The sequence below is a fragment of the Hemibagrus wyckioides genome, linkage group LG12 (assembly GCF_019097595.1).
Source record: "Hemibagrus wyckioides isolate EC202008001 linkage group LG12, SWU_Hwy_1.0, whole genome shotgun sequence".
Classification (NCBI taxonomy): domain Eukaryota; kingdom Metazoa; phylum Chordata; class Actinopteri; order Siluriformes; family Bagridae; genus Hemibagrus; species Hemibagrus wyckioides.
This window is the reverse complement of record NC_080721.1, coordinates 1,756,679-1,769,051: the sequence shown is the minus strand read 5'-3', so window position 1 is coordinate 1,769,051 and position 12,373 is coordinate 1,756,679. Positions and strand designations below refer to the sequence as shown.

Below are 12,373 nucleotides of genomic sequence, written 5' to 3'. Positions count from 1 at the left end.
TGATATTAGGGCGTCCGATTACTTTTGATCCCTGAAATAAGGACACACACACACACACATATTTATATATATATAGTGCTGTAATTTCTATCCCATGTCATTTAAGATGTTCAGGTCTAATCTGATTCCCTTTGGAAAGAGGTTTGGACTCCCAGAAGATGACGTCATTTATAAGTTGGTTAAGCTATAACAGGTAGATGAAGTTCTCCTAAGATCCACCTAACACTTGATGATGTTTCGGTGTCTTTAAAAAGCTTCTGAGAAACTTCAGCCCTATCTCTAACACAGTCTTCTCACATGACTCGATCTCCCAGGGTGCCGCGCGCTCAACTTCTCCAACACAGCCGGGTTGCTCTCCTCTAAAGAAACTGAAATGCGTGCAGGTCGCTGGAGGAGAGTCTCGGTATATCGCGATAATTGATCGGTTCATTCCTTCACAGCAGTCAAAGGTCCTTTTCGGTTTTTTAATGTCAACAGCTTACACGTTTCCGCCGAACTTCTGTGTGTGTGAGACAGCAGGTACGCGAATGACACTCAAGGTTCAAATGTCTCCCTGTTGGAAATGTAGTACACTACCTAGGGCGTGAGCGGTATTCTTTCCCAGCCGGTGTAACAGAGTTGTGGAGGAAAGCTTTTTGACTTCCTTCCTTCCTTCTGTACAGTTTCTTTTTGTTCTCTTGGACATTTTTGTGTTTGTAAAGTGGAAGTTTCGCGGAAGCTCTCGAGCGGCAGCACCGGTAGAAGCGGCAGTGGTGGAGGTGGTGGAGGGAGATGATGTGAAATCTACACGTCAGGACTCGGCTTACCCGAGAAGGTCTTCACCTGGTCACTCGATCACAGTCACCTTCCCCGACTTGAACACTCTGTAAGTATGTTAAAGCAGTTCTACTAACCGTGTGCCGGTATACACACCGGGTCTGTGGACCGGGAGACTCTCTATAGTTACATACAAAACAAACAAAAGTGAAACCGTTCTGTCTCAGTTCCATACACTAGAGCATAAGGTATGTAACTTTGTGTGTGTGTGTGAGAGAGAGAGAGTGTGTGTGTGTGTGTGTGTGTGTGTGTGTGTGTGTGTGTGAGGAAATATGAAATATTTACAAGGAGTGTAACGATACACTCCGGTCTCGATACGATTCACATTAGATTCTAAAAAATTAAGGCTGAAAAACTGATTTATTAATTTTTTATTTCTTTCTGAATCATAAACAGTCTGCATTTTTGCACTGTGTAAAAGTAAATTAATAAAGGTTTAATACTGCACTACCAGAGTTAAGTTCACCATATGCACCAACCAGGCATAACATTATGACCGCCCTGAATAGGGGGGGGGGGTGTGTGGTTATTCAGCCCTTACGCAACAAACTGCGATGCACTGTGTATCCTGATACCTTTCTATCATTAACCTCTTCGGCAATTTGAGCATAATAATTTGAATGATTGTGAACATAAAGAGCTGTGTAGCAACGCCTGAGGTGTTATTTTAACAAGTAATAGATCTAAAATACTAAGAGAGCTAAGAAACATCCACACTCACGTGTGTCAGTCTTTATAAGGAACATGTAATCTTCAGTGGCGTCCATGGATTATTTTCTAGTGAAATAAATTGTTAGCAGCTTTCTACATTACCCACAATATCCCCAAATTCTGCGTCCTGATGAGAGTAGAGTGATGCAGCAGCGCTTTAGTGCTTTAATCCATACAGCTCTCTGTCGTAACTCATCGTATATCTAACCTCATGCCATTTTCAAAACATCCAGAGTCCAGTGTTTAGTGTCTCCACTGCTTCTCCACTGGATTTCTTATTAATATGATATTAAACTTTATTGAAAATAATGAGTGAGCCAAAAAAAAAAAAGACAACAGCAGTGAAACCTGACTTGTTATGCCTTAAGTTTTAGCCTTATTAAATAATTATTAAATGTCGTCATGTACCTTTATTGCAGCAGACCAATGTTAACCTCTCACAAGAATAACAGAAATACAGCCGTAAAGCAACCACCAGTGATGTATAATGTATAATGTGGGACTGTCGGAGAAGTCAAACATAAGGCCACATCAGTGAGTCTAAATATGAATCGAAATAGACTTTCACACTAAGAGTTCCAGTGTTGTCAGTAGACTTCACAGATACACACTTTCAACAACAAATCTCAGAAATCCGCTTGTTAAATTGCCCTGGACAGCACTTTTTTATTAGCTGTCCCTGCTGTTGACTCACAGTAATATTGATTACACCCAGGCGGAGAAATCAGCAGTGCGGCCTTTCAGCAGAACTTCAGCACACTGAAGCTCCAGAGAAAGTGTTAAAGAGAGCGAATGTTGCTGAGATAGGTATAACAAAATGATATGAAATGTGAGCGTTTAGTATTGAGTCGGTCATCGGCGTCATGAAGGGTCGAGAAAATCCATCCTTTTGTGTCAGACGTGTCAATTAATATCAGAAATCACTTACATAGGGATGATTATAAAGTTTGAACACAATTGTTTACACTTATTCCTTTTCAGGTTAGAAAAGCTTTATCTCTCTCTCTCTCTCTCTCTCTCTCTCTCCTCTCAGTCATCTAAGCATGGATCATCGGCATATATTCAGCACCCTGGAGACCGTGTGTGAGGAATCCATCTCTGCCATCTCTATGCATTCAGGTCTGCTACAGAATGATGCCACCAGTCAACTGCTGGAAACAATGAGACGCATTCATGAACACGGGCAAGCTGTCAACGCTCTGGTCAGTGGCTTTGCCGCTGTTTACCACCATTTCGATTTTAACACAGAGACCCCTGCAAATGGCTACCGCACTTTGGTCAAGGTATGCTGACAAACTATCTGTCTATCTTAGAAACGTCTTTCATCAAAATCAGCACATGAATTAGTCACAAAAGGTGCCAATATTTATGGAGGTAACTACAACACCGTATGAGAAATCTGACCTGTCTGGTTGAATGTCTGTCTGTCTATCCGATTTAAAACAATCACGTCTGGCATGGTATACAAAAGGCTGGAATTAAAACACAACATGTTAGTATCAGACCTCTCGTCTCTGTTATCTACAGGTGGTTCTGTCCTGCGTTCTGCACATCATCCAGAAAGGCCGCTACATCACCTCCAGCTGTGGGGGGATGTTTTTTCGTGCGGAGCACAACGCTGGGGAGATGAAGGCGTACTGTATGGCGCTCTGTCAGCTGCGTGCACTGCTTTACCTGGCACAGCGTTTACTCAACAACAACGAACACGGGCAGCTCCACTCGCTGGAAGACGAAGGTCTGAGCAAGAGGTTCATCAACGAGTACACATCTATGCACAAGGCCTGTTTTTACGGCCGATGCCTCGGCTTTCAGGTAAGTAGCTTGTGTGTGTGTGTGTGTGTGTATTCGTGCATGTTCTTTAATCCTTCATGTAAAGATACTGATGTTGGAACCTAAATCATTGTAATTCAGTGTGTAATAAGCTCTGGTTTGTGTAAAGAGAGTATTTTAATAGTTTTTGTAACATTAATAGTGTTAAAACATGCTGTGTGATGAAATGAATCCCATGTTTGTCTCTCCTTCTGCTAGTTCTCTCCTTCTCTCAGGCCTTTCCTACAGACAGTGGTCATCAGTATGGTGTCATTCGGAGAGAACTACAACAAACAGCAGACTAGATTAGGTGAATAGAACACTAACTAGTTCATGAACTTGCCACGGATTTGTTCGGTCAGTCTGTTAGGGGTGTAACGATTCACTCCGGGTCACAGTTCCACTCGATTCATGATACTGGCTTTACAGATTGATTTAATTTGATTCCAAACCTGTTCTGAATTAGAAAATTTCAATTAGAAAAAATGAAAGGGTGCAACTTCTGTGATGCAGTTATAATGTTTAACCTATAGTGTGTGTCTCGGTGTGATCCAGAGCTAACAAGTCCAGTGTCTCTGTCTCTCTCTCTGTCTCTGTCTGTCTCGGTCTGTGTCTGTCTCTCTCTGTCTCTCTCTCTCTCTGTCTCTCTCTCTCTCTCTGTCTCTCTCTCTCTCTCTGTCTCTGTCTCTCTCTGTCTCGGTCTGTCTCTCTCTCTCTCTGTCTCTCTCTGGGTCTGTCTCTCTCTCTCTGTCTGTCCGTCTCTCTCTCTCTGTCTCTCTCTCTCTGTCTCCGTCTCTCGGTCTCTGTCTCTCTCGGTCTCTGTCTCTCTCGGTCTCTGTCTCTCTCGGTCTGTCTCTCTCTCTCTCTCTCAGTCTGTCCGTCTCTCTGTCTCTCTCTGTCTCCGTCTCTCTCTCTCTCTCTCTCTCTCTCTCTCTCTCTCTCTCTCTCTGTCTCTCTCTCTCTCTGTCTCTCTCTCTCTCTGTCTCTCTCTCTCTCTCTCTGTCTCCGTCTCTCTCTCTCTGTCTCTCTCTGTCTCTGTCTGTCTCGGTCTGTCTCTCTCTCTGTCTCCGTCTCTCTCTCTGTCTCTCTCTGTCTCGGTCTGTCTCTCTCTCTGTCTCTCTCTGTCTGTCTCTCTCTCTCTGTCTCTGTCTCTGTCTCTGTCTCTCTCTTTATGGGTTGTGCAGATTGTGACCTCTGGTGTTCAGAAAGTGTGAATGCTTTAGATGCGTAATTAAAAGGATACACACGATGTGAATGTATCTTGCATCGCCCTACATCTTCTCATGTTGCATCGTTATATCGTTACACCTCTACAATCAATACATAATCTCAGCTGGACTAAGGCATGCCCTATATCCATTGGCTTATCCATTGTGTGTATTGCTTACGATGTGTGTGTGTGTGTACACTTCTTACATTTACAGTGGGTTGAGAAAGTATTTAGACCCCTTGAGATTTTGTGCACTTTACTGTTATACAGTTTAAAATCAATTATATATGATTTTTGGTCATTAATCTATACACAAAAATCCATAATTCAATACCAAAACTATTTTTAGAAATTTTTACAAATTTGTTTAATTAAAAACTGAAGCCTCATTTAGACAGACTCTTTGTTCAGTATTAGTAGTACCTTTGACAGCAGTTACAGCTTTGTTTGGGTATGTGGTAGCTTAGTGCTTAAGGTATTGGACTACTGATCGGAAGGAAGGCTGTAAGTTCAGATTCCAGGTCCATAACACTGCCACTGCTGGGCCCCTGAGCAAGGCCCTTAACCCTCAGTTGTATCTGGATAAATGCATCACTCTGGATATGGACGTCCACTAAATGACATAATTGTAAATATCTTGGATATCTCTCTACACCTTACAGAGTCTGTGTTCAGGTTTCTCCACAGATGTTGTGTGAGGTTTAAGTCTGGGCTTTGGTTTTTGCCACATTGTCCTGAAGCCTCTCCAGCACTGTCTTGGCTGCATGCATTGGATCATTTTAATTCTGCAATAGCATGATACTGCCACCACCATGCTTCATCATACGGATGGTTTTACCAATTGATGCGCATGGATTTTGCCAGATGTAGCATTAGGGGTTTATTCCAAAGAGGTTAATCTTGGACTCTGGTTAGGTTCTACAAGATATTTAGAGATGATCTCCAAAAATGGCCAATGGGGTAGAAAGCCACAGCTGACTAACCAAGATTAATGATCAAAAACGGAATGAATCTCAAACTGAATCTATAATACACAAATTGTGCAAAAAGCTGAAATGATCTGAGTTACTTTGCAAGTTCTCTGTTTGTGCTTCTTTTACTTTTGAAAGATTTATGCTGAGGATCTTGTTTAGGAACTGTTCCAGTCATTTCCTATGATTCACTGAAATTGAAATGTTTATTTACAGGCAGAGCGGCGCTCTCTTTCATTACTTCCGGGAAGTACGTGGTGGATCCCGAGCTGAGGGGGGCGGAGTTCGAACGCATCACTCAGAACCTGGATATGCATTTCTGGAAAAACTTTTGGAACATCACTGAGACGGAGCTGATATCAGTTAGTTGGATCTTTTGTGGCTTCTTTTATTGTGTTTTGGGAAAACAACAAACAATCACACCAGTGTTTCTCAATCGTTATCTGGGTGAAAATGTCATACATTTATATATAATGTTAGTAATATTGTATACTATACACCGATCAGGCATAACATTTTGACCAATATTGTGTTGGTCCACCTTTTGCCGCCAAAACACCAGAACCAGCATTAACTTCTTCAGCAGTTTGATCAACAGTAGCTCGTCTGTTGGATCGGATCACATGGACCAGCCTTCACTCCCCACGTGTATCAATGAGCCTTGACCACCCATGACCCTGTCTCCGGTTCACCACTGTTCCTTCCTTGGACCACTTTTGATAGATACTGACCACTGCAGACCGGGAACACCCCACAAGAGCTGCAGTTTTGGAGATGCTCTGATCCAGTGGTCTAGCCATCACCATTTGGCCCTTCATCAAACTCGCTCAAATCCTTACACTTGTCCATTTTTCCTGCTTCTAACATCAACTTTGAGGACAAAATGTTCACTTGCTGCCTAATATATCCCACCCACTAACAGGGGCCATGATGAGGAGATACTCAGACTTATTCACGGCACCTCTCAGTGGTCATAATGTTATGGCTGATTGGTGTATTTGAGTACTCACATGACTGGAGTACTTGATTCTTTAATGTGGCCTGGCTTTAAGTTTGTGGACACCTGACCATCACACTCACTTGTGCTTGCTGAACATCTCTTTCCAGATTTAGTCCCTCTTTACTGTTTTAATCCTCTCCACTCTTCTCTTCTGTGAGGTCTTTCCACTAGATGTCGTGGGTGTGTCTGTGGGGATTAGTGATCATTCAGCTGAGAGTGAGGAGGTCTGGGGATCAGTCAGTGTTCCAGTTCATCCCAAAGGTGTTCAGTGGGGTTGAGGTCAGAGTCAGGTCTGCTCTGTGCAGGACACTCCAGTTCTTCCACTCCAACCTTAACCTCTATACCATGTCTTCATGGAGCTCTGTGCTTTGTGTACAGGATCATCATCATGCTGGAACAGGGTTCCAGTCTCTTAGTTCCAGTGAAGGGAAAATGTAAAGCTACAGCATACAGAGACATATGCAATAAAGTCAGTCTGAGACATCAGATATCTGTGGAAACATTTTTAGGAAGATTCACACTGAATGGTCAGGTGTCTACATACTTTTGGCCTCATATTGTATTATAATGCCTACCTTCTTTACTGAGTCATTATGCTGGTTAAAGAAATCCAAAGTAAATTCACACTTCTCTTTACGTTACAGATTTTTGAAATCTAATTTTTTAGGAAATCTACTCATGTTGCATATACCAAGATCCTTTTGAGGATGCTTTTTAGGATTTTTTTTTAAGTATGCTTTGATAATTCCACTGAATATAAATAATTGTACTTGAGGAATTTCTGGTTATTATTTCGATATATAAGAAGTGCTGATGCCAAAATGCCAATAATAATTAGCTTATTCTTTTCTCTATGCTTTTTAATCTTACTGTCCTTTCAGAGTTTAGCGAGCATCAGGGCACACAGTGTGCAGGTGAATTACACCCTAACGCTTCCAGGTGAGCCGCTGAGTTTACCTTTAGCCGCAGACCCGAGTCTCTCCGTCACCGTGTCGCCTCCTATTGCCCACTGGGGTCCGGGACCCGTTCACGTACGCCTCATCTCTCACATGCTCCGCCAGGGACAGGTGCGTCATCACACTCTCTCTTTTTCGTGCATATTAATATGAGATCACCTCGATTCACCTGGTGACCCGAAAGCCACTCATGCACTACATCTCTCTCTCTCTCTCTCTCTCTCTCTCTCTCTCTCTCTCTCTCTGCAGGATAGTCCTGAGTTGTTGTCGTTCTCTCGGTCTGAGGGATCTCAGCTTTCACTTCCTGCAAGCTTGAGGCCTCAGAGTGGCCCTCTCTCTCCGTGGCTCCTCATCCACTTTCATGGAGGCGGATTTGTAGCCCAGACTTCTAAATCCCATGAAGTATGCTAAATCCGTCTGTAGTTTGGAGAGTTATTTTATTTGAGTGCATTACTCTCTTCTAAGGAACATCTCTGGATGTAAACTGAGTTATAGGATTGTGTCCACCTTCAGTAGCCGATATATTCTAATGCTAAACATCTGCCTCCTCTGCGTATTGCTTATTTCATTTCTGTATTTCTCTGCTTTGTAGAGTTACCTAAAAAGCTGGTCGAAGGATCTGAACGTCCCCATTCTCTCTGTGGATTACTCACTGGCTCCTGAAGCCCCATTTCCTCGGGCTCTAGAGGAATGCTTTTATGCTTACTGCTGGGCGCTGAAGAACTGTCAATTACTGGGTAGACAAATGCACACAAACACAAAAATATGAATGTAAAGAGATTCATAAACCTGACCCCCAGTATTTTGTCTCAGGCTCGACCGCAGAGTGTGTGTGTCTAGCAGGAGACAGTGCTGGTGGGAATCTGTGCATCACTGTCTCAATGAAGGCCATGTCTCACGGAGTACGAATCCCTGATGGCATCATGGCTGCCTACCCTGCGACACTCCTGACGACTGACGCCTCTCCGTCACGGTTTCTCACGCTCATCGACCCTGTGCTACCTCTCAGTGTGCTTTATAAGTGTGTCAATGCATACACTGGTACGACCATCACCAACTACTTATCTGTATCCTGTAGTTAGAGCCGCTACCTGATATTAACCTTAATGAAATGTTCGCAGTCCTTTTCTCTCACGTACACATACACGTTTTCTATCAGGTGTGGACGGTGTGGCGGTGCAGCCCAGACAGCAGCTGGACAGTCTGAGCGCTCTGGGAAGGGACACTGCGCTTCTTCTTGAGAACATCACACAAGGAGCTTCAAGCTGGCTGCAGTCGCTGCTTGACCGCACGCCTTCGTCTCCCACTAGATCGTCCGGTGGTCATCAGAATGTGTCTCGGTCTGTGGACGTTCTGCAAGGCTCCAGGGAATTCCCAGAAGGCTTTGAACCACTGCGCTCTGGGTGTCTGGCAGAGATTCATACTCCCTGCACTCCTATTATGAAGAACCCATTTGTATCTCCTCTACTTGCACCTGACAGCCTTCTCAGAGGACTGCCTCCAGTACATCTAGTGGTAAGGACCAGAATAAAGGTAGTGGAAATGCACTGACAGTATCAGGCAGAGTCCAAAAGTCTGAACTACTACAAAGAGCTGATTCTGCAACATGAAGAAAGGATAAACATGATGTAATGTTTCAGTCTTACTCTTTCTGATATATCAGGCCCATAAAATGCAAGCTGTGTATTCGGAAGCTGGGTAAAAGATAATCTTCACAAATGAACACATGTTTTATTAATTTGGAAGCATTAATACACTCAGCAGAAATAGTAGGTTACAGATAAGCTTTAAGATTATAAGATTTATTTATTCACTGTGCTGTTTTTGTAGATGAATCTGAACGAGCGTGAGTATACACACAACGAGGCTGTAGTAGATGAGTTTTCCTGTTTAATGTCCTGACAGCCTTGTAGGATAAAATAAAACAGGAGAATATCTTGAGCTTCTGTTAAACACAGACCTCATTGCAGGTGTTTAATTAAAAAACCCACTGACTTTGGGATGATGAAACAGGAAGTGCTAAAATGAACGTTTTTAAAGGTTTCTACTCTATATGCAGTGTATATACACTGTTAATGAATCCAACAGTCAGAAGCATAACCACAGCAAGAAATAAGTAGAGACGGTTGATCATTGATCATTATTTTTTATAGGCTTCAGAGTTGGATGCTCTGCTGGACGATTCTGTGATGTTTGCCAAAAAGCTGAAGCGCATCGACCAACCGGTGACCTTAACCGTAGTGGAGGACATCCCACATGGCTTCCTCAGCCTATCACAACTCTGCAAAGAGACTAAGGATGCATCGGACATTTGCGTAGCACGAATCAGGGAGGTCTTCGAGCAAAACACACCACAATAAATCTCTCATTCTCACACGTCATATAGTCCTATTAGAAGGTTGATGAGGAAAAAAACGTAAGTAATTGAGGGGGTAAACGGAAACGTACCTCAGAGCGGCACAATTTAATGTTGTAACTTGAAGTACCGAGGTTTGGAACCTCAGCACTGTGAAAGTACTTCAGTAGAGAGACTGTGTTTACTGTGCGGACGTCAGAACATATGTTCTATGGCTATTTATTACTAAGTGTTCTACAAATTCACGACACGTGCCTTCGGTCATTTCAAGCATTTCACAGACACTTTACTGGACACTCTTCTGCTGCACCAGTGTAGTGTATATAATTAGCTTATTTTCAAGCTTGAAATGTCATTAACAACAGCATGCATTTAAACCGATCCTGATGATTTATAATGAGCGAGAATTTTCTGCCATTGGCGGTCATTCACATCCTGAAAAAATAATAGTAAGAGGTCACGTCTCTCCTGTGGCCGTGTGAGCTGCAGTATTCACACACGGTTTGGAACTGTAAAAAATTTTACTTGGGTTCTCAAGTATCAGATGAATATGATCGATATGAACAGATTGATTCGTAAATCTTACATGCGAACGTTTACACAAGAAATGTGGTCTTTATAAAAAGCCCTTTAATCCGGAAAAACCTTCATAGCTTACTTGTGCTCCTAAGGGTGGGTAAACTAATACATGTAACTAATCTGACTTCGTATTTATCGAATTCAGATCAGATCACTTGCTTGGATTATTGCACTTTTTTACAGCTTTTAGCTCACGCTCTCATCCAGAGTGACTTGCTTTGGCGTCTCGATCAAAAACACATCCCTTTATGCTAGTACACTAGGGTCAAGGTTTATTGTCATATTGTACTACATACATTGTGTGGCTATATATGGTCCAGTCCTCCCAGCAGCTTATGACACATGTTTCAGGACAATTACTATTACTACTACTAATTACTATTACTACTAATTGATATTAGTGCAAATACAAGAAATAAAATGATGTGTGTGTATATAAACTATACAGTAAACATGCAAGTCCTGCAGAGGACTGGCTCAGTGTTGTAAGAGATATGAAAATTTAAAGAAAGCGAGACAACACACCCATAAATGAAGTCAAATTAAACTAGTAATTAAATTAGGAGTAAAGAAACGGTGCCGCATAAACGGAGGGCGTGAACAGACACTTCAGCTTAGTGCTTCTTTGTGATTATTCACCTTGATTTCTTGCTCCAAGTTTTGTGGGCGTGGCAAATGCAAATGAGCGGTGTCAAACACGCACAAGAAAGAAGAAATCAGGTATTCTTAACCTTTAGTTTGGTTTATGCAAATATTTACGCACAAATTTACTAAAAGATAAATTATAACTGAGGTCCAGTTTTTGTTAAATAGCATTTTGCTAATGTTTCCTGTTCAGAGGTTAATGTAACCTGTGTGATGATATCTGAACCCGGTGTCCTGATTTTAACGACACTGATGAATAATTGCAGTGTGTAAATCTGATATTAACATTTTTTCCTGATAAATAATCTCTCTGTGGATTTTTCTTTTTACTTTTCTGCATTCTAAATGTATTGAAAGCAAACTCAGAAGGTGCTTTTGCTTGATGGTTTGTTCCACATACATTTTCACAAATGTTTATATATCTGACATTATTAAAAAGCTTCCATTTAATTGTTTTACATTTGCAATAAACTCCGCAATAACTGACGAGGTTAGGGCACAGCCGCTTTGGTATGGCCTTCATAACGAATGCAGTGTATTTTAATTCCACTTTATAGAATCAGAACAGTCAATTCTTTCTAACCAGCTGTCAGTAATAAACTTCTTCTTCTTTGTATTTATTTATATTTCATCGGATTTTTAAGAATTAATGACAACTTTACTTTTTTAAGTGTTTTCAGAAAATGTTCCTCACAACTTCTGTGATGTCTTGCGTCTAATAAATAGTTTTTTTGGACATGCTATAAACACTGTGTTTGGAGTTTTTTCTTGGTTTTTTGCCAAGCTAATTCAACCTCTTTGTTTTGTATAAAGACCCCAAATTTATCAAGGTGATAATCAAAAGCAGGTACATATATTTTTAGTCTTCAACCGCTCGTCTCATCTGTCTCAAAAGGACCGAAAAATAGTTTCTGAATTCAAGAACCTCATCCTTATTGGGGTGACACTGGAGAGTGGGATTATAAATCATTATAGACACAGAGAGTGGGATTATAAATCATTATAAACACTAGAGAGTGGGATTATAAATCATTATAAACACTAGAGAGTGGGATTATAAATCATTATAGACACAGAGAGTGGGATTATATATCATTATAGACACAGAGTGGGATTATAAATCATTATAAACACTAGAGAGTGAGATTATAAATCATTATAGACACAGAGAGTGGGATTATAAATCATTATAGACACTGAGAGTGGGATTATAAATCATTATAGACACTGAGAGTGGGATTATAAATCATTATAGACACTGAGAGTGGGATTATAAATAATGCCCTTTCTACAAAGTTGAGCCATGTAACCAGGAGCTTT

General features: G+C 41.5%; 1 protein-coding gene across 1 annotated transcript; it reads left to right on the top strand.

The window, feature by feature from the left end:
* The first annotated feature begins 284 nt into the window (after positions 1–284).
* On the top strand, positions 285–11,789 carry lipea (lipase, hormone-sensitive a). The gene is made up of 11 exons (XM_058405276.1): positions 285–865; positions 2,561–2,810; positions 3,055–3,339; positions 3,556–3,646; positions 5,734–5,879; positions 7,399–7,584; positions 7,723–7,875; positions 8,066–8,210; positions 8,287–8,514; positions 8,633–8,988; positions 9,627–11,789. The coding sequence occupies exons 2-11, from the start codon at positions 2,571–2,573 to the stop codon at positions 9,831–9,833; spliced, it is 2,037 nt and encodes a 678-aa protein (XP_058261259.1). The 5' UTR covers positions 285–865; positions 2,561–2,570; the 3' UTR covers positions 9,834–11,789.
* Positions 11,790–12,373: the final 584 nt, after the last annotated feature.

Excerpts from the sequence above, each read along its gene's own strand:
- lipea (XM_058405276.1), top strand. The coding sequence starts at position 2,571 with ATGGATCATCGGCATATATTCAGCACCCTGGAGACCGTGTGTGAGGAA. Across the intron at positions 7,876-8,065 it reads AGACTTCTAAATCCCATGAA|AGTTACCTAAAAAGCTGGTC; the intron begins GTATGCTAAATC and ends TCTGCTTTGTAG. Across the intron at positions 8,989-9,626 it reads TGCCTCCAGTACATCTAGTG|GCTTCAGAGTTGGATGCTCT; the intron begins GTAAGGACCAGA and ends TATTTTTTATAG.